This window comes from Lepidochelys kempii, chromosome 9 (assembly GCF_965140285.1).
Source record: "Lepidochelys kempii isolate rLepKem1 chromosome 9, rLepKem1.hap1, whole genome shotgun sequence".
In the NCBI taxonomy this organism is placed as follows: Eukaryota; Metazoa; Chordata; order Testudines; family Cheloniidae; genus Lepidochelys; species Lepidochelys kempii.
This window is the reverse complement of record NC_136388.1, coordinates 4,710,716-4,733,435: the sequence shown is the minus strand read 5'-3', so window position 1 is coordinate 4,733,435 and position 22,720 is coordinate 4,710,716. Positions and strand designations below refer to the sequence as shown.

The 22,720-nt window shown below is 45.1% G+C and overlaps 1 protein-coding gene across 7 annotated transcripts in view; it reads left to right on the top strand.

Moving 5' to 3' along the window:
* The window catches only part of LPP (LIM domain containing preferred translocation partner in lipoma), a 415,845-nt gene that overhangs the window by 174,614 nt on the left and 218,511 nt on the right, over window positions 1-22,720 (top strand). For all 7 annotated transcript variants that reach the window (XM_073359053.2, XM_073359048.2, XM_073359047.2 and 4 more), the window contains one exon: window positions 7,553-7,671. In XM_073359053.2, the coding sequence (XP_073215154.2) occupies window positions 7,553-7,671 (119 nt within the window). The remainder of the gene's footprint in view (window positions 1-7,552; window positions 7,672-22,720) is intronic.

Sequence of the window (22,720 nt, the reverse complement as noted above, 5' to 3'; positions counted from 1 at the left end):
TACACAGAGAATATGAAACAATACCTATTCCCACCCCACTGTCCTGCTGGTAATAGCTTATCTAAAGTGATTTCCAGCACAAATCCAGGTTTTCTCACCCTCCACCCCCCCACACAAATTCACTCTCCTGCTGGTGATAGCCATCACTGGGCTATCACCAGCAGGAGAGTGAATTTGTGTGGGGGGGTGGAGGGTGAGAAAACCTGGATTTGTGCTGGAAATCACTTTAGATAAGCTATTACCAGCAGGACAGTGGGGTGGGAATAGGTATTGTTTCATATTCTCTGTGTATATATAAAGCCTGCTGCAGTTTCCACGATATGCATCTGAGGAAGTGAGCTGTAGCTCACGAAAGCTTATGCTCTAATAAATTGGTTAGTCTCTAAGGTGCCACAAGTCCTCCTTTTCTTTTTGCGAATACAGACTAACACGGCTGTTACTCTGAAATCTGGTAGGTATGTTAGTTTAATATACTAATCGCAGGCCGAATTGGCATGTTTAGGTAGATCATGCAAATCATATGCAGTCATGTGACTGTTTTGAGTGTATAAATGACTGTTGGTCGGTTTCTTTCTACAATGCTATTTTGGTTCCTTAAACATTGTCCTGGTCAAATAACATACATTAAAAAACAGCAGCAGCAGCAACAAAAATTCTGTAGATAAATGCCCTGTCATAAGGCATGACCTCCCTGTAGCACGCCCTACTGGGCGAGTGTGACACTATTAGTGCTCCCTGCCTCAGTTTCCTTTCTGAGGTGGGAGGGTGTCTTGGCTCTCTGTGCCCCCATCTGTGCTGGAAAAGTGGCTTAGTCCTCTGACCAAGTCACAAACAAACCTAATCCCTTCCCGGGTAGCAAGAGTCCAAACTACAGAGTCCTAACAACAGCAACAAAGATTCTTCTGCCCCTCAAGGATTCTCTTCAGCCCATCCTCTGAGCCCTGTTCCCAGCCCCTATCCAGGCCACATTTGAGAGTTTCTCCCTGAGCTATTATAGAACTCTCAGCCCCCAAGCAGGTTCCCTTGGAGTACCCCACTTCTTGCAAACTCTGGCTCAGTGCTTTCCACCGGAGCCTTCCCACTCCTGTGGTTCCAACTGCAGGCTGATCTCTGTCCTTGTATAAGGCCCAGGGCCCATTAAGGTGTCACCTGACCATCTTAGCCCTGGAAAGCAGTTAATTAATTATGGCACAGGTGTGGCTGGCCCATCTTCCCTTCAAGGGGCCAGTGATCCTATGACTTGTTTATACTGGGAAATTTGATGGTTCATAGGATTGAAAATAGGATACAGAGTCACACCAGAAGGTCACTGATTCAAATCCAGAACAACGCATGTGTATAAAGACACAGCAGTACCACTGCTGTGAGCTGTAGGGTTTGTCTGCTGTTAATAATACTGTAGGACATTACAGTAGTGAGGTGCTTTCAACCTGTTACTATAGAATAAAGGTGTGTGTGTCTGAGAGAGAGTCTGAGAGAGGAGTAGTGGTCAAGAGTCAGTACGCTCTGAAGGTTCTCTGACTGATGTGAAATGAATTAGGGGTCTCAATGTAAGGGCTAGTACATAAGTGACCACATTCCTGTTATGTTCGTGGTATACCCAGAGAGAAGTTAGATAATAACAAACAATACTTGTGCTGAAAGGTTGCAAAGTAACACAGATTTATTTTTTAGAATTCAGAACAATAATACACAAGGACCCCAAATCAGAGAGAGACAAAGCAGACTGCTTCCTAAGACAGAGAGGCACAATTGGCGCCACGTTGCTGTAGTCTGTCTGTTTTCAGACTGACTCTAATTGCTTGCTTCCCCACAGAGTCCCTTAGCCTGCAGACAGGACCAGGAAAACTCTCTCTCCCCCTCTCTCTCTCCCCCTCCGTGATAGCTTGCAATTTCCAGCCACAGTTATAAAAACCACCATAACAGACTGCCACAAAATGGTCATTGGCTCTTTGTTTGACCTTTTTGGCAGAGGCTAAGGGCTTGGCATTGGAGCCTGCATTATCCCCTCGTTCTCATCCTTAGATATGATCCGTTCAGAGCTGAAGCACATGGGGAGGGGGGCGGGAGGAGCCAGCAGGGAGCAATCTTGTTCTGCCATTGCCCTTAGTCTTTCTGTTCTGAGAGTAAGCAGAAGAGGTTTTTTCTCCGGATATTTCTAACCCGCACTAAACCGACTTCAGAATTAGAAGTACTCAAGATAATAGGAGACTAATGGAAAAACATCTAGTCCTGTAGCTTTCCGATGTCAGCCAGTGATCTGGGCACACGAGCATGAATCTTGTTTTGCTGGTTGATTTATTTCAGTAAGAAGTTATTGCTTGTTCCAGAAAAGATGTTTTGTTTTAATTTTTCAAACAACCTGTTCTGACCAGGCAAGTGGACCTTTACATGTGTCTGGAAATTACCAAGCTGTGATTCCTTCCCAGGTCTGGAATCGCACGGTAACAGTTGTGTTAGTCAGTGGAGGCCATTTGCTTTGATGCACTTCGATTCCCGATTGGCAGCCAGATTCCCCTTGAAAACACTGGAGCAGTTTTTATAGGCCCGATCCTGCAAATGCTCATAGCCAAGCACAGTGTTTACAGCCAGCAGCACCCGATAGGATTCACTGTGTTTGCGGGGATGGGTTGTGAGTGAGAGAGGAGTCTGATATGCTAATACTTTATATATCGCAACTTGGCACCCACTTGGAGGTCTTTTGAGCACCCAATGGCAAAAATCCAAATATTCCCAGGAAGTTTAATGCCGCCTTTCTCATTTCAGGTGTGTATTCTTTGGGTTTATGTTTGGCAAGTACGCTAATAAAATGTCTAAACTTCTTTTTTAAAACATACTAGAAAAGAATAAAAGCCTATTTTACTGAAACATACAGAATTACTTCCATGGCAATTAGTAGGCTTGGCAGAATTCGATTTAAAATTTGTTAAATTTCGACTGAGATCCATGTTTACTTTTTACGCAATTTTTATCTATTTTTTCAGGGGCATGAAATTATGTGGTGGGGAGGGGTCAACATCACATGTCAAAATATACAAAGTAAATCTTCTTAAATCAAACTCTTTTAAGTTCTCAAGTAAGTAGCGTTTTTCTTACTTTGCCTCTCTGTAAATGTCGATGATGGTGGAAAGAAATATTTTTTTGTGGGTTTGGAAATGTGTGTACAGTGAAATCAATGTTTACCAACATGTACCGGTGCAAACCTAGTCCTTCCAAGCCTAGCAATAAGGGTAAGGATTTGTGGATGGCTGTCAGGGATCTGAAATGAAGCCAGGAGGTATATATAAAAAAGCCTTATGTCATCATGATGAATGATGATTCAGGTACAAAGAGTGGGCTTGTGGTTAAAGCACTGGATGGAATTCTCCTGGCTCTGCCATAGATTTCCAGTGTAATCTTGAGCAAATCACTTAGCTCCTTTCTGCTCCAGTTATCCCCTCTGTACAGACATAGGGGAGGGACATAGAAGTGCTTTAAGCACCAGGGCTCTTTGCCAGAGAATGTCAAGGTATGTCCATTGAGATATCACAGGATCGGGCCTGCCTGGCAACTGCTGCTGAGCGCTCCTTCAGGAGTGTGGGGGACGAGAAAGAGATGAGCTTGGTGGTTGAAAGAGGGGGTGTAAACAGACACGGCGTGAGTCTGCATATCGCACAGAGGGAGATACGTAGGCATGATTTCACCGCACTTAGCTTTGTCACATCTGGAAATAAAATGGAGATGATGCTTTGGTGTAACAGAGTGCCATAGGGTGACTCGCACGGTTATCAGCTGTGGGAACCCAGCAGCAAGAAGCTGACAGTGTGGTTCCTTCTCTCCAAGGGAGAGAAGGGAGGTGAGAGTGCCTGTCAGGGAAAAATGTCTCGGGCTTGGAAGAGACAGGTTCTGCAGGCGGATCAGCCGAGTTTGGGGAAGAGGCTTGGGCTTGAATTCATTGTAAACTAAACTGCAGATGGAGGGTTTATTTGACTGTGACTGTGAGCTAGAAGTGGAAGCTGAGAGGCATCCAGCATGGTCCAAACCGAAAGAAGAGCGATTCTGTGACTGGCGTGACAGAAGAGAGCCTGCAACAGAGGCGCACTCTACTCCACTGTCCGAAATATGGGGGCGGGGAGAGCAAGAAAAAGATTTCTGCAAAACTCTCGGGAATCGTAAGAGATTTCTCATCGAAAAGTGTTGAGGGGAACTGTGTCCGACGCTGGGAGAAAGGGACAGCGTTGCTGTCAGCCGGGAGTGCTGGACTCAATGCAGGAATCCCTCAGTGACTTTTTCTGCGTCAAGTAGAAGATCAAACTGTGAGTGGTCATAATGGACCTTTCTGGCTTAAAATCTATGGGGCAGATCCTCAGCCAGTAGAAACTGGCATAGCTCCATTGACCATTAACACCAGCTAAGGATCTGCTCCAGTGAATCTATGTAGCAAGTTGCTAGTGCCACCAGACCAGGAATGGACACTGGTGTTAAATGGACATGGGCTCAAACCCCGGACACAGGCCGCGGTGCTGTCCCAGAGTTGACTGTGCCCCTTCTGACACATGTTGGCAACGCTTGTGTATCTTGTCATGCCTCTTTGAACTCTGAGAGGACTTTGTTTAGAGGCAGCTGGGAGTGCCACCTTCAGTTAGTGTGTCTGGTTGGTTGATTCTCCCACAGGGAAACAAGGCAGTCTGGGCCATATTCTGCTTCTTTGCAAACTTCGGCCTTGGCAGGGCGAGTCCTTGCCTGGTGCACAACAGGGTGTGCCTTGTTGGTGGAGCAGAAGCTATGCATGGGGCACCAGACGGATTAAGCACTAGAAGCCAGGCTGGGTAAGGAATGGTGTCCCTAGTCTCTGTTTGTCAGAGGGTGGAGATGGATGGCAGGAGAGAGATCACTGATTATTACCTGTTTGGTTCACTCCCTCTGGGGGTACCTGGCATTGGCCACTGTTGGAAGACAGGATACTGGGCTGGATGGACATTTCATCTGACCCAGTACGGCTGTTCTTATGAGCTGTCCTGTGGGCTGAGCTAGAATAAGTATCAAGCCCTTGGTATGTCTGATCCTTATTTGTGAGGCCACAGGGTTACGTACGGAGAAGATATAAAAGTGTCCAGGAAGAGGGAAATTCTCCCTCTGAATATAGTCATAATTATTTATTTGTATTACTGTGTTGCCTAGGAGTGCTTATCGTGGACTAGGGCCCCATTGTGCTAGGCGCTGTACAAAGACAGAACAAGATTCAGAGCGGTAATCTGATCATATTTATGTAATGTAGGAAAGTGAAGACACAGGAAGAGTCAAGGTCCACCATTGCCCAAACCTGCAGGCAGTTTCTTTGTGACCATCCTTTACTTGTACAGCACCTAGGACAGGGAGGCACCGATTCTTGGTACAGTTACTTAGGTGCTTCAGTGATACAAGTAATATGCATGTCCAGCTACTGCTAACAGATTCTCAGTGGGTCAGTGCAAGAGGATCTCTCCCCCCACCCCCAAGATCCCTGACACCATGAAAATTATCTCTGAGATCAATACAAAGGGGGCACATGATACAATTTTAAAGCAACACATTTAACACTGATACAAAGAAATGATTTTACATAATACATAAATCACCTGTGGAACACACTGCTTCATGGTACTGCACAGTCTAAGATTTAGGATTAAAGACATTTCTATGCATAATAAGAACATGCCCAGCTCTGTTGTTTTAGGATAGCAATTTATAACGGCTACAAACCCTCATGCTTCACGGCATAAGCCACCACTGACTGCATGGGTTTAGGAAGAAACGACCGTCAGGGAAGCTTTGATCCATAATTTTGAACTATGGAGGTTTTGCTCTTTTCTCTGAAGCAGCTGGCACTGGCCTCTCTCTGAGACAGGATACCAGACGGCATGAGACATCTGGTCAGCTCTGTAGGTTCTACCAGAGTCTGTAATAGAGCAGGGTCTAAAAACCTTATTTCATTTGGAACCTGATCCAAATTCTCAGTGCCTGCAGCTTCCGAGGACTCCCCACCCACACCCTCTCACGTTGCTTAAGTAGCCGGAATCCTGCTCACTACATCTCCTGTCACTGTCTCCCCCTCAATATACAGTGGGTGCGTGTGCATTGCTGATGTTCAAAAGTGAAAGCTAACTGTGGTGAAAGCCAGGGAGAGGCGTTCTGGATGTTGCCAGCTGATGTCACCCCCCATTTCTCTGGTTCAGGAACCCCTCCGAGCGCTTTGTGAGAAGTGCTTTCAACCCAGCCTCCTGGCAACTTGGAGTTAGCCCCCAGGGCTCTCACCTGGAAGATAAACAATTGAGCTGCCGGTCGGTTGTGGTGTCAGGACACGGGAGGGTTGTTACTGAGGGAGCCCGTGTTTGCTAAAACACTGTCTGCAAGCAGGGCTTCGGAGCTGTGCTCCGGCTCCGCTCCAGCTCCAGGCAAAAACCTGCAGCTCCACTGCTCCAGAGCTGCTCCGCGCTCCAGCGCTGGGCTCTGCTCCAAAGCCCTGTCAAGTGACCAAACTCAGCAGCAGCCCCTGGATCAACATTTGGGATGTTTGTTTAAAATGCTAATATTTTTGTTCTAATCCATACACACAAATGCCCACAGGAGAGCCAGCAGTGATCCTTTCTGTATGATAATGCTGGCTGCACAGAGCTTTGTGCTTTATCCCAAAGCAGCCAGAATTACAGTGAACTTTCTCCCAGGAAACCAAATTCAGGGCTGGAGTTAAACTAACCTGTACTTCCCCCCACCAGATCTTCAACGCCTTGGCTTTCATGCCACCTATACACCGTTCTGCATCCTTCACGTGTCCATGTCATCTAAGGGGGACACAGGGAAAGAGCTCTCTCGGGACTAATCTGAATGAGTAGTATTATTGCTCTCTATTAGTGGTTTGTATGACAGCAGATCCTAGAAACCCTAATGAGGGCTCCATCGTGTTAGGTGCTGTACAGACAATCACAGGTTTGTTACCAGTCCTTGCATCTGAAAAAAATAAAGGGGAAAAAAGGAATAAAAAATCTATCCCCCAGGAACACAAATCTCCCTCTTTATGTAGATTTGCAGGTAACTCCTCCCATGCGGCAGTGTATCCACTGGGTATTGATTTAGGGACACCACAGCTTTCTCAAGAGGCTTGCTATCCTGTGGTCAATATGGCCACCATCAGCTTTCTCCCTGGATGTATTTGAGACTTTCCTCAGGGGTTAAAGTGCTTCTGGGTTCACTGCAGTGAAGATGTAGAAGAGATGGCATGTGGCTCCTCGAGCCTTGGATGCAGATATCTCAGAACAATTTACAAACGTTAATTAACCCTCATAAGCCCTGTGTGAAATAGGTGGATGATGTTAACTCCCTTTGGCAGCCGGGGGAAACTGAGGCACAGAGCAGTTAAATGACTTGTTCAAGGTCACACAATGAGTCAGTAGCACGGATGGGAGTAGAACCCAAGAATCCTGACTGCCCAGTCTCCTGCTCTAACCGCTGGCCTCATTTCCCCCTCCCTGCATGTTGAAATTCGCTGGCTCGTTTGCACTATCTTAAGCCTAAATCCTGTGATTTTCTGTTGTAGATTTCCCTCTGCCTCCGCCACCACCACCACTTCCTGGAGATGATCTTGGGAACCTCCCGGCGCCTCCTGGTGGCTTTCCCCCACCACCCTCTACAGATGAGGCTGGTTTCAGTGTGCAGGTAAGGCGGTCTGGGTGTTTCCTGCTCAGACAGGTCATAGTTGGGATGGACTATGAGCTGCATGTTCATGGTGATCAAACAAGAGGTAGGGGAGTGTTGTGGTTTGAGAATGGAGAGAGGTAAATAATGGTGTCCTCCACGGGCCTGTACTGGGACCAGTCCTATTCAACACATTCCTAAATGATTTGGAAAAGGGGGTAAACAGTGAGGTGGCAAAATTTGCAGATGATACAAAACTACTAAAGATAATTAAGTCCTAAGCAGATTGCAAAGAGCTACAAAAGGATCTCTCAAAACTGGGTGGCTGGGCAACAAAATGGCAGATGAAATTCAGTGTTGATCAATGCAAAATAATGCACATTGGAACACATAATTCCAACTATACCTATAAAATGATGGGGTCTAAATTAGCTGTTACTACTCAAGAAAGAGATCTTGGATCATTGTGGATAATTCTCTGAAAATGTCCACTCAGTGTGCATTCAAAAAAGCAAACAGAATGTTGGGAATCATTAAGAAATGGATAGATGATAAGACAGAAAATATCATATTGCCTCTATATGAATCCATGGTATGCCCACATCTTGAATACTGCTTGCAAATGTAGTCGCTCCATCTCAAAAAAGATATATTGGAATTGGAAAAGGTTCAGAAAAGGGCAACAAAAATTATTAGGGGTATGGAACGGCTTCTGTCTGAGGAGAGATTAATAAGACTGGGACTTTTCAGCTTGGAAAAGAGACGACTAAGGGGGGATATGATAGAGGTCTATAAAATCATGCTTGATGTGGAGAAAGTAAATAAGGAAGTGTTCTTTACTCCTTTGGATAACACACGAACTAGATGTCACCAAATTGAATTAATAGGCAGCAGGTTTAAAACAAATAAAAGGAAGTATTTTGTCACACAACGCACAGTCAACCTGTGGAACTCCTTGCCAGAGGATGTTGTGAAGGCCAAGAGTATAACAGGGTTCAAAAAGGAACAAGATAAGTTCATGGAGGATAGGTCCATCAGTGGCAGGATGGGCAGGGATGGTGTCCCTAGCCTCTGTTAACTCCTGGAAATGTGGTGGAATGGCCCACCTTGATTATCACTTCAAAAGGTTTTCTCTCCCCCCACCCCACTCTCCTGCTGGTAATAGCTCATCTTAAGTGATTACTCTCCTTACAATGTGTATGATAAACACCCATTTTTTCATGGTCTGTGTGTATATAAATCTCCTGACTGTATTTTACACTTTATGCATCCGATGAAGTGAGCTGTAGCTCACGGAAGCTTATGCTCAAATAAATTGATTAGTCTCTAAGGTGCCACAAGTACTCCTTTTCTTTTTCCCTAGCCTCTGTTTGCCAGAAGTTGGGAATAAGCGACAGAGAATTGATCACTTGGTGATTACCTGTTCTGTTCATTCCCTCTGGGGCACCTGGCATTGGCCACTGTCGGAAGACAGGATACTGGGCTAGATGGACCTTTGATCTGACCTTGTATGGCCATTCTTATGAGATCCCTTAAAACCAAGTCAACTGTAGCTGTTTGCTTCCCGAGTGAGAAAATATTTGACCCCCAACATGCTGGGTTATTAAAGGGACACAGGGCTTGATCCAACTCTCGCCGAAGTCACTAGGCCCCTTCCCCTTGACTTGAATGGGAACTGGGTCTGGTTCAGGGAGTCTGCTCTTAGAGAAGCACATGTGCAGTGAAACATGTTACACCTTTCCTTTTGGATTTCCTTTGCCACCTGGACAAGGTCCTGATGGATCCTGGGATGGACTGTTACAGAAAACCCTGAGCTGAGTCTCGAGAGACTTGACTTAAATTCCTATCTTTGTCACATGACCTTGAGCACATCTCTTAATCTAATAAATTGGTTAGTCTCTAAGGTGCCACAAGTACTCCTTTTCTTTTTGCGAATACAGACTAACACGGCTGTTATTCTGAAACCTGAAATTAATCTGCCCTGTGGCCCAGTTCCCTGTCTATAAAATGGGGATAGTAGCAGAGAAGTCTTGTGAGGATAAATACGTTAATTACTGTGAGACATTCAGATGCTGAAGTTCTGCCTTTCTAAGTGCAGAGATAGAATATGGTCTTGCAGTGGGGTGTACAGACCCTATCCAGCGTCTGGCTGGAAGCAGGTTAACATTCCTGAGCAAGGACCCTGGCTTCAGAGCCATTAAATGCCAGGATTATCAGGGAAACTGGCAGCATGGGCCGTCCTAGCGTTGGGGAATTAGGTGATTTCCTGGCCAATGTTGTTGTGTCTCTTACCTCTCTGAGAAGAGGGGATGTTAGAATGATGGTCAAGGCAAAGCAAGTGACACAGCGCCAGGCCTGTAGCCTGGTCTGCCTCAAACTGTACAAGGTCATTGATGACAAACTCTGATTTTTAGGCTAAAGAATTCTTCTTTACCAGGAATCTAACTAGGTTGTAGTACATCCGTCTGTGGACATGTCTAATGATGCTCCCTAAGAGGCCTGAGAAGATGCCATTGCTGAGTTTCTATCCGATTCACTCTCATCTTCAGACCCGCATGCCTTGTTCTCATGATCTGGGCCAGCTATCTGCGCAGGCCCTTTGGCTGGTAGCTGAAACATGCCTATTCATAGAAACACCAGCCACACTGGTTCTTCCTGGGCTAGCTCATCACAGAACTCTGGAAAGCCAGGGCAAGATCAGTGTTAACATTGTCCTTGGTTTGTTTTAAGTTTCACGTGAAATTCCTTTACATGGTATTGTAGTCTAATGGGACGTATGTTCAGGGTCAAATTCTGATACACTAGCCTAAATCCAGTGTAACTTCACATCCTCCACTATAGATTTACACTGAAGCTGGCCCTATGCATCTGTTGCTTTTAATCTACTTTTCTTTTATCTTAATTACTGCGAAAGGGTAGAAACTGTCAATAGTTGGTGCTAATTCAGGAATCCACAGGGTTTTATGTTACAAAATCAGCTTTCCAACGTGCAGAAGTAACAAAAACACATCAGTAGAGAGGAATAAGGATTAAGACAGGCAAGGGCAAGCAACGATGGAGGAAAAAATGTGTTTTAGATACTTGGCTCTTTTGATGAATCCTGATAGAGGGTTCCAGATTGGACTAAAAGATGATTGTGGTTCTGTTCGTTCTGCTGTTTATTTCATATTTGTATCTTAAACCCCTCAGTAAATGATAATATTGAGGCTGTTCTTATGTGCCATAATATTTCTTCAGAGAACTGTGATAAAAGCTTCTAACCAACCATTTTCACATCTATTGAGAAAGCATGGTCTAAGGGGTAAAGCACTAGACTGGGACTCAGGTGACCTGTGCTCAGCTCTGTTTCTGCTCTATACTTCCTGTGTGACCTTAGATGAATCACTTTATTTCTGTGCCTCAGTTTCCCCATATGTAAAATGTGGATGATGATACTTCCCTACCTGAGAGAGGAGTGGGAAGGATAAATCTATAGTGATTGTGAGGCAGTTCAGATGCAGCAATAACGGGAATGCAATGAATTGGGAATGTGTCAGTACAACTTGTGAATTCCGATTGATATTGTAAAGTTGCATTATGAAAAACTGCTGAAACATGAGTGCTTTTCTGTGTGTTGATCCACCATTGCTGACAGGGCCTGTAGCAGGAACACACCAGACAGGGACAATAGGGAATACTTTAAATGTTAACGATGGTACTCAGCCCTTCCAAAGGTTATGCTAAAAAGTAGCTCATGCCTTGGAAATCAAGTGTGGTCTACCCACTGACCGGCAGCGGGAAAGGTAAGGGCAGTGAAAACTTACCAGGATTAGAACAAAAGAGACCAGGTGACCAATAGGGGTTTAAATAAAGAACACACCGGAACAGGGAGCCAGGCAGGAAGAGGACACATGGGGCAGGAGAGAGCAAGGTCACAGACAGAAGCTGGGTGAGGGGCTTCAGAAGGGAGAGATCAGCATGTAGCAGCCCCAGAAGTCAGGGAGGCCCCGATGGCCCCAAGGACTCAGACCCCAGCCCAAAGAATGCTCTGGAGTGGTGAGGAAATGGAAACAGGGGCATGTGTTCTCTATGAGCTGTGCCCTCTTCTGCTTTATGTGCTCAATAATAAAGAGCAGGAAGGTGCTGGACTGTGTAGAGTGCATGTGTGTTGGCTACGTTATGACTTCTGCGTCCCCCTGCGAGAATTAAACTGTAACCAGAAGCTTCACCTTTTTTGGGTGGAGTTCTGGGGGAAGGTTGTGTTTACATCACTGGGGCGTCTTGGGGGTCAGCGCTGGTCCCAAAGGCCGAGGGCAGGTGAGCTGAGGAGCCCCATATACAAGAAGGGGTGGCAGACTCACCAGAGGAAGAACCAGTGCTGCAGCCTTCTGAGCCTGTAGACGCTTAAGGGGATCCAGAGTGGCGGAGGTTTGGATTCCCCTTGTCGCAGCCGTCTTCGGAGGTGGCCATGAGGGAAGGTTTAAAAAAATCTGAGCAAGTTCAGTCTTGAGAAAGGCAGACTGAGGAGGGACCTGGGAACAGTCTTCAAATACATGAAGGGCTGATCTAAAGAGGACGGGGATCAATTGTTCTCCATGTCCACTGAAGGTAGGACAAGCAATGGGCTCAATCTGCAGCAAGGGAGATAGATATTAGGAAAAGCTTTCTAGCTCTAAGATTAGCTAAGTTCTGGAACAGGCTTCTAAGGGATGTTGTGGAGTCTGTGTCATTGGTGGTGTTTGAGAACAGGTTGCACAAACCCCTGTCAGGGATGGTCTAGGTTTACTTGGTTCCTAGACTTGATGACTTCTCGAGGTTTCTTCCAGCCTGACGTCGCTGTGATTCTGTGATGGGGCTATGTAAGTAGACAGACAGGACTACACTATGACTGTACAGTGAGTGCCCTTCAAATTTGCCCTGATGTGAAAGATTCTATTGTCTTTGGTGACTTTTCCTCTCTTTAAATCGGGAATTGCATCGGGTCTGACCGAATCTTTCAGACCAGTGGAACTTTTCAAAGGTGCTGACCGTAATTCTAGGTAAAACGTTTTATTTTAGAAATTCCATCGATGAAGATCATGCCATAAATATTTAATTAAATTCCTCCATGAGTTACTAATATTAGACTTAGATGGTTACAGCTGTGCAAGAATTTTAAAATGTAACCTATGGGGTAGCAATTATTATAGTAACACCTAGCTCTTTTATAATGCTTGCCATCCCTTGATCTCAAAGTAACTTCACAAAGGAGGTCAGTATCATTATTCCCATTTTACAGATGGGGAAACCGAGGCAAAGTTGGTGCTCAACTTGGACAGTGAAACCTAAGCACTTAGTTTCACGCTCTAATTTTCTTGCAGTAACACCCCAGTGCTGCTGTGTTTGGATGCACAGCATTATAGGGGGAGGGGAGGTTTAAATCCTCTTTATGTATATATTTTAAATGCTTTTAAACAAGGTGAGGGAAGGGGAAAATGAGAGGAAAATGAAATCCTCTTGAAAGATCCTCTTAATTGAAATTAACTGGGAAACCTGTTCCCAGAAAGGTGGAGAGGGCACAGCTGATGGTATTTTTGGCAAATAAGGAGAAAAACAAAGAGGCTATTGGCTTGTGCTCAATTAAAAATACAAAAACAAACAACCACCCGAAAAGTAAGAAAAAACCCAGACAGGAAGAAAAATGCAGTCGACGTTTGCCAAAGAGAAATCGACAGATTGGGGAAGAGAGAGAGAGATTTTGTTTTCGGGTTTCTAAGAAGGAATTATAAACAGCATAGGGGGAAAAAATGAGAATCTGTCAACAATTCTCTCTAGCATTGTCCCAGATATATTGCTGTGATGCAGATAGACCACAGCTAATAGCAGTCAAGTGGCGTTTCCCTTCATCGTTGGGCAGCATGATCTAGCGGTTAGAGCATTGCCCAGGGACCTGGGGAACCTAGACGTTGTTCCCACCTTTGCCACTCACACTCTGTGGGTGAAATTCACACTTGGGCTGTGGAGCAGCACGAGTTCTGCATCACTGATGTCTCATGTATAAACCCTGTTATGGCGAGTTCACTGCTGCACAGGGCTCTGTGCTGGCAGCTTGTTCTTCTCCTTGGCTTTCCTCTGCTTGGTGGTTGTACCACTCAAGAAGACAGCTGAGAGCCCCTGTGCCTCCAGTTTGAAATGCTTAGAGCTCTTTGAACGACATGTTCAAATCCTGAAAGAATCAGCTCAGCCCTCTGTTCTGGAGTATGATTCAGTCCCTGGGTTTGGATGAGCCCTGTCTGTTCTGCTTGGGCAGTAGAGATCCCATGATTCTTCTCCTTAGAAGAAGAAGGGTTAGCCCTGGTGTCCTTGGCCAGCATTTCAAAGACTCAGCTGAAAACCTTGGCAACTGAGACTGGCATGTCCCTATTCTGCCTGGCACACTTGAGACTGGCATGTCCCTATTCTGCCTTAGTTACCCTAGAAAGGGTACACAGATTTACTGAAGAGTCCCCATGCACCTTTGTAAAGAAGGTAAGAGGTTGAATTGTGTTCAGTTTTGCATGGGAGAATTTTGATAGACATTCCATTAGCTCCTCCATGCCCCAAACCTCTGAGAACGAAGTGGGGAGCTCAGAAATCTGGAAGTGCCACTGGAAATGTTGGTTGCATTGTTTGTCAGAGAGACACACAGGTTTCCAGATACAGCAGGGGCTAGTGGAGAACCTGGTCTGAGTAGAATGAGAGCTGCTCCAAGCAGACAAGTTACCTGAATTGCAGACCTGCGAAGGGTTTCCCTCCCTTGCTCCTTTGTCCTGACTGGGTTATAAACTCTTTGGGGAAGGGATTGTCTCTTACTACATGTGTTTACAGCTCCTAGCACAGTACGGACCTGGTCTTCACTGAGGCCTCTAGGCACAACTGTCATACAAGTAATAATATCTATGTCTTACATAGTACTTTTCACTAGCAGATCTCAAAGCACTTTATAAAGGAGGAGAGTGTCATTATCCCCATTTTACAGATGAGGAAACTGAGGCCTAAAGAGTGATGAAGTGACTTGTTCAAGATCATTAGAGGGCCAGTGGCAGAGCCATGTCACCTGAGTCCCAGTCCAGTGCTCTATCACTTAAGCATACTGTCTCCCTATAATGAATATTAATAAGTTATGAATAGTAATAAAATCTCTAGAGCCAGTGAGGGTACATTTACACTGCAGTTAAAAACCCATGACTGACCCATGCGAACTGACTTGAGCTAAAGGGCAGTTTCATAGATTCATAAATATTAAGGTCAGAAGGGACCATTATGATCATCTAGTCTGACCTCCTATTGAATTGCAGTGTAGACATTCACACACTGGCTGGAGTCTAGGACCCTGCAAGGTGGGAGGGTCCCAGAGCTTGGGCTGCAGCTGAGCCCAAATGTCTACCCCATGATTAAAAAGCCCCTTAGTGCAAGCCCAAGTCAACTGGCCTGGGCTAGCCAGTCCAACTGCAGTGTAGACATACCGTGCATCTCCTTGCTGGCTGGGCGAAGAGGGTGGGAAGAGAGGGTTTTGGGGTTCCGAGAAGTGACTAAAAATGGAGGTTAGAATGGAAACACTTCTGCAGCCTTAACCATAGCAGTCGCCAGTGCTCCCACAGTGCCGATATACCCGCACGGTAGACCCTGGGATGTTCAGTGCGGGAAGAGGCTTTGCCCTGCCATTCTGTAATTCTTCTGTGGAATACCTGTCATCGGCAGAGGATGGACAGGCTGCACGGCTGGGGGAGGAGAAGGGGCATTCTGCTTTTCTGGTGGCTTGCTACGGAATTTTGTAAATTGGGAAACACGCCGCTCCAAAGCATCCTTCCTCCAGGAAACTGCTTAGAAGAGGCCTGGCTCTCTCCTACCTGCCTCGCACTCCCTCTCCCAGCGAGTGAGAGAGACAGACGCAAACACAGGCTTGCTCCCGCCAGTGTCAATGGATTAATTTGTGAGCAGCGACTCATCCCTTTAAATAGAGGTTGCTAGGCATTTCACTGGCTTCCTCCCAGTGCATGTTAGTGGCGTTGCCTCTTCACAGCTGTGACTCATCCGCTAAGCTAGCGTCCAGCTAAAAAGGACAGCCTTTTCCTTTTCTTTTTAGTGCATATAGAGACGAACCTTTGAAACAAGCCGCATTTTTGCCAGGAGAGGGTGCTGCTTCTACTGGCTCCCCTCTGTTCTTTAGTGAGAATCACAGCTGCTGTGTGCCTTTAAAAAGTAGTAAATTGCATTCCTTTCAGTGTGTCTGAGAGGTAGAGCAGGCCTAGGAGGGGGAAAAATATGTTTAGCCTTCCTTTAGTGCTGGCCTGAGTTGGGGGACAGGTTGGGCTCAGGTGTGCAATACCAAGGAATGACTGTAAGAGTTTGGGGCATTAGCTAATGGCCAGGCTTCACTGTAGCTGGAAATGAACGGTGGCGTTAGCTGATTCTCTGTCCGTAGCACTCCAGGTAGTGCACGTTTGCTTCAATCCGAGGGCATCCTTCTGCAGGTTTCGTCGGCTTCTAGAGCCCCATGTTCCCAAATCCCTGTGATCAGAAACTTCCTTATATGTGAAATTGAACTATGTACCCTCTAACTTAAACCGTCTTAGACCTTATTTTATCCGAATGCTGTTAATGTCCCTAAAACATTTTGCTGAAACAGGGTTCTGCTGTGTTCTTTGTTAAAATCAAAAGAAATAAATGTCAGGTGTCTAAATGCTCACATATACTTTGTGTGTGTGTGTGTGTGTGTGTAAATACACATAAAGCATGAGTGTTTATAAAGCATGCATGAGAATATATGATATGTGGGTATATAATATAGACTGGAAATATACATATAGCTGGGGAATAGACACACATTTTATCCCTGCTTTTTTTCTCCCATCACGTGAGTAGCATGATCAATAAGTCCAGTAATAGAAGTGGGGGTGGGGGAAATGGGGAGGTTGTGTTGAGTATTTCTTCCAATCAGACCTTGATGCAGTTCATCTTATAAGCAAACACATGTGTTGTTTCACAATGCCAAACCACAGTCTATTTTAAATCTTCTATAAACCTCTCTTCTCATTTATATGAAGTTTCAGCCCCTACTCTCTTCCGAATAGACGACAATGTTGATTATAAACAGCTAAGTTTACTGAAACCGGAAACATTTTAATAGTATAGCATAAGTTAGTTTTGCATCTAACCTCTCTGCTTGGATATTAATATCTTGCTATGTTATATTCGTAATAAAGCGCCCTGGGCAAGGGGTATAAGGGAAGCACAACTGTAAATAGGCTTGGCAGAATTCATTTTTTATTTTTTATAATTTTAACAGAGAATATCTGTATAATTTTAAGCATTTTTAGTTATTTTATCAATTTACATTTTCAGTGGCATGAAGTTGTGGGAGTGTCGGACAGTTATGTAAGAGTCTCTAATAGGTGCTCAAGCAAGTTCTGTAGATTTCGATTATAAGCAACAGAAATATTTTTTCACCAGTTTGGGTGTTTATGGTGAAATCAATGTTTACACATATTTACCAATTTAAAAAAAATCTATTCCTTCCTTAGAGGTTTTTAGGGCCCGGCTTGACAAAGCCCTGGCTGGGATGATTTAGTTGGGGTTGGCCCTGCTTTGAGCAGGGGGTTGGACTAGATGACCTCCTGGGGTCCCTTCCAACCCTGATATTCTAGGATTCTATGATTCTAAGCCTAGATAGAGCCAATGAACCATTTAAAAATTAAGATGGTTATTTATTTATTATTTGTGTTACTTCTATTATAGTAGTGTCCAAAATGTGCAAGGTGCTGCATAGACTGAATTATTTGGCTAGAGGATTGTGCCTTCCTCTGTGTTGGATGACGCTGGGCATGCTGAGAGAGACTATGATACAGATGATAAAGAATAATAGGAAGACCAAACAGAAAGCTGACAAAGTTTGGCTCCTAGTGTGACAGGTCTTCACAGGGTGAAACCAGGACTGTGTTCCACCAACCTGGGCTCCCTCTCACACTGTGATGTTGTTGCTAAGCCACAAACCTCTGGCAGGTACTTCACTTACACAGACAGGGACACACTCAACTGAGTTACATGAATGCTTCTCCCAGCCACTCGTGAACCAGCAATAGAGAGACAACAGCCAATTTCCCCTCCAGCTCCCCGGACTTGCACCCCAGGGCTGTACGTCCTTCCCTGGTCAGAAGCCCGAGCAGTGTAAATTCATTAAGTTTGCCACTCCTACAATGGAAAGTGGACGTGCACTGGCCTTTGTAACTTGAGCAGATTTCCCAAGCACTTCAACCAAAACGCCCTGTTTTAGGTAAAATATGAAACAGATTTCTTAACTACAGAAAGATCAATTTTAAATAAGTAGTGAGCGTAAAGATCAAAGTTGGTTACCTGAGAAATAATATAAACTTGCAGTCTAAGTTCTATAAACAAAACAGAATTTGACTCAAGCAGTGTCTCACCCTGATAGACAGTGCAAGCAGGTCACAGATCTCCAGTACACAGGCTGGAACTCGTCTCCAGCCCAGGACCACCTTCCCCTTGTCAGTCTTTGTCCTCCAGGTGTTGAGTTGTGGGGGGAAAGTGAGACCAAGTGATGATGTCACTCCCCCTCTTTTATAGTTTCTTCCAGCTTGCTGGAAAGAACCTTTGCTATGACGTGAGTCAAGCAGCCTCCATTGTCTACGCGCTCCCTCTGAGAAGTCTCCATTGTATACAGATCCTGGGATAGTCCTTGGGAGTGTGGAATCCCTTCAGTGGGCCATCAGTGTGTCTGGCTGCTCCACTGTTGTATCTGAAAGGCTGGTTGTGGGTGTTCCCAACCCCACAACATATTTCAGTAACACACACAGAGCAAAACTTCATAACTTCACATACAATGACAGCAGAGTTGTGACAGTACAATCCAACAGGGTATTCATGTTCAACAGATCAAGACTTTTAAAATGATACCTCACAAGGCCTACTTTGTACAAAACCTATCATGATTGTATGACAGTGGTGAATATGGGGGTTCCGGGGTGCTGTTCTGAGGCACAGAATGTAACACCTAGTGTAGACCCAACTTTGGCTGACAGAGGGCATAAGGGAGTAGGAGAGTTATGAGGTCCAGGCTTGGAATATTTAGACAGAGGAAAAGGAGTTTTGAAGAAGTGGCCATTCTGCCATTGATGCTCCCACCCAGGAAAGGGAGCAAATGAGGTCAGAGTAAAATAACATTCTCCTGATCCCAATTTGAAGTGCCATTCACAGCTGTGAATTAACAGACTGGTTCTTCCGCAAAGGATCTCTGCAGAAGCAGCTGCGCTAGTGTTCCAGGCTGTAAAGTCCACATTGCACTAGGGAACGCCAAAGCAGCATCCGAGACTCAACTGAATGGTCCACTGGCCACAGTACAGAAGGGTATTTCTAAAAGATCAGCTGAAGCAAATTACAGTGCCCTGCCTAAGATGTTGACCTGGCTTCCTGTGTGAAGATGAAGTTTAAAAGGATGAAACCTTTCAATAAAGCCGGGGGAGGTGGAGTGTTACAGAAAGAGAGAATTTAGAGAGAGAGGGACCAGTGTTTCTATTTGATGCTTTAAGCCTGGCTGTATTCTGTGATAATGAATCAGTACAGTGCACAGTGGAATAGTGAGGCACTAATTCTGGAGGCTGGTCTGTTGTCTGGTTTAAGTTTTACATCAAGTAGCCCCGTGCAAAGTAGACTAACTTTTTAAAAAAAAAAAAAATTTCAGCCCTTTTGCGGGAGAACGTTTTGCACTGGGGCAGTGGTAACCGTGCTGCATGCCAGGAAACACCCAATGCCCCAAACTCCCAGAGCTAAAGCAACATTCCTTTCTCTCCCTCTTAGTTCCCATCACATGAAGAAAAACAAAGCTTTGTGCTCTGCTCTCCACAACTGGCAGTTTTGTTGTCGGAAAATGTTGCCTTTGCAAAGAACATGTAGCACAGTGACTGAGCAATCCTGAGTGCTTGTGAAATTACCACTGGGAAAATGTCGTTTTGGAGTGAGGTTGGAAGGGATTCTTCCTAGGAGAGTGGGATGTGCGGAATTTTAAAAGTCGTACTGCTATTAACTTCCATCTTAGCAGAGCCATTTCCCGTCATAGTATTTCTCTGTTTTTGTTTTGCTGATGAAAATGCAGCAAGCTGGTAATCTCTAATGCACAGGGGAGCGGGTAGGAATGAGTCTGACTGGGAAAAGATTATATCACCATTTTAAAATATATATATATAGGAGGGGTAAAAGAGAGAGGTTTGTGCAGTGCTGTAGCAACCTAAACTACAAACTACGCTCAAGAAAATGAGGTTTAGTGTAGGCAGGTTCTCTGTAAGCTTCCCCCACACAGATGTGCCGGTGCCCTGCAATCCTCACCGCCCCGCATTCTGTTCCAGCCCTGGTTCTACCCCTGCACCGCCCCCCATTACAACTTTGCTAATGTCTCTTGATCCTAACCCGCAGCTCCCCTGCCGTTCCAACGCTGGGCTGTCTGTGCGCAGCTCTGCCAGTGCACCTTGCTCTGATCTTGCGATACGCTTCTGCTTTTCCCCTTAGAATTGTGGCCTGCTCATGTGTGATTGGGACCAAACCACCCTCCACTTTCCTGTTGAGGGGAGGTCTGAAGGCACCCAGCCCCATTCAGTGTAAGATAATGCTGCCAGAGTGGTGAGTGGCCTTTTAGAGACATACACAGAGCTAGCATTGTCCTTACCTAGGGGAATCCCTATTGGTTCCTATGGGAATGTTGGCTCTAAGCAGAAACATAAGTTAGGGACATTTCCTTGATGTCTAGTGTAGGTAAGTACCCATCCTAGGGGAATAATTGTGAAAGCTAGTTATGGACATGAATTCCCACTGACAAATAACCAGGTAGATTGTTTTATCTGCAATTATTCAGCACCTAAATATATCCCCACAAGCTGTCTAGGGATGGACCCAGGTGTGGGGAGTTCTATGCATCTTGAACATCTAAGCCATATTTGTTAGCAGCATTATACAGAGAGTGTATGGATTGTGCTCGTTATTTATTGATCCGTGTTGATGCTCTCTTTCTCATACAGGTTGTTCTCATTAACCTTAGGTCTCTTAAGGTTTAAACCAAAACACAACTAGCCAGAGTTTGTAGAGTGAAAATGGTTGTTCATCCAAATCACATCCTTCTCCCTTTTTCAAAACCTCAACCCCCTTGGGCATAAATGCTTCAGCTCCGATCCTCCAGGATGTATGGGGCACAGGAAGGTAGAGCTGGCAAAGAAAACTAGGAGAAGGGGATGGAGCACACGTCTCTAAAGCAACTCCCATTCTTCACGAGTCAGCAATTTTCTGTACTGTAGAGTAGGCTCAGTTGGGACACCTCTTGGACTTTTTGGGAAAGGATTTTTTTCCTTCCAGGAAAAATTCTGACAAAACCAAAGTTTTCATTTTCATCAAACATTTTCTTTTGAAAAATTTTCAAGTTTTAGTTAAAAGGCAAAATGTTCAACCTTATTTTCACATTTCTGGGAGTGCCATTCTCCACCCAGAAGAAAGGGTGTGTGTGTGTTGGGGAAATTTTTAGGAGATGCCACATCACTCTTGTATGATGGGGGAAATATTAATGGCCCCGATTTACAGGTGGGGAAACTGAGGCACAGAGATGAAGTGATTTCCCTGAGGCTGCACAGGGAGTCAGTGGCAGAGATGGGTGTTAGATCTGAGTTTTGACCAAAGTTGCATGACAGTTGGTGGTTCTTTTGAGGGAGGCCCAACACAGCCTGGAATGGGCTTGTTTCTCCTTAACTGTCTTTAAGTTCTGCTCCTTCATGAAGGTGTTGGCATACCCATAGCTGCTGCAGCCTGCCTCTGCTCTCCAGCCATTCTCTGTCTGGTGCGTGAGAAGGAGCTTTGCTTCCCTGTGAGGATCAAAATGGCAGCAGTCTGTGAAGAGGTACCTAGTTATCTGGAACCAGCAAATGCACTTTCTCCTCAGCCTGCCGCGTGGGAGAGTCCTGTCCCCAGGGGATGACCTATAACCCTTTTCCAGGGAGATACCAGACAGGTGCAATAGCTATTGTGCTATACGCTAAGGAAGTAGCCGGTTGGAGAGTGGGTGTGGAGTGCTGAAATTTTAGCCACCAGGCCAGAGCTAGCTCTGTTTGTGAGAAGCAAGAAGGAGCACCCTGTCCGGATGTGTTGTCCCATTCAGAATTCCAGTTTACAGGGTCAGACCCAAAATATCCACCTGTCTGTTCTCAGGGAGCGCTTGCCAAGGTTTCAGTGGTACCGTTGGCTTTGCATGGAGTTTCAGGTGCAAGAAGTCTCAAAATCTCAAAGTGAAACAGCCTGAACCATCGACTTTTACATGATCTATATATGTGTTTGCCTGAAGCCTGAGTCCAGACTCTTTGGGATGCTCTTGGGTCCTTGCAAGCTTCTGTTCTGTAAGGAAGTGGATAAACCAAGAGAGATTGCAACCAACCCTTTCCATCCTTCCCTAGCAACTGGTGTGGAGCATGCAGCTACAGTGTTGGAATACTGTAAGCATCAAAGAAATAAAGGGTTAAATATTTTTTTTTATCTGATCTCAGTGTGTTTTGCAGACTCAAAAACTAAACAAACCTCTCAACCCTGTACTTTGTTTAAAAAAATAAAATTCCTTAGCCTGCAAAAGAAACATGGCTATTATAACTGAAAGAGCTTTAAAGATCTATTTTGCTTTCCCCAAGTGATGCTTTTCATTTTGTTTCTGCACTTCACTCAGTTTGGACAATTAAAAAAGTCAAGTTCACTTTCTTTTCTCCTTGTCAGTTTGACACTGTGCTTTTCAGGGAACCCATTCAGGAAAGCGCTTCGGTAGGTGCTTAAGTCACAGTGAGGTCAATAGGATTTAAAAACATGCATAAAGTTGAGTACTTGCTGAAGTGCTGCCAGGATTTGAGGCCAATGATGCCAAGCTGCTGTATGTAGGGTTTGAGTTCCGAAAACAGTTTTTACAACATCCCGTTCAGACTTGGTTTCGTAAAATGGTTCTTTTTAACAAAACCTCCATCTTTGATCAAAACTGCTTGACTGTGTCCCTTTGAATAAGCTCTTTATTAAACTGTCACAACATACAGACAAGCATGGGACA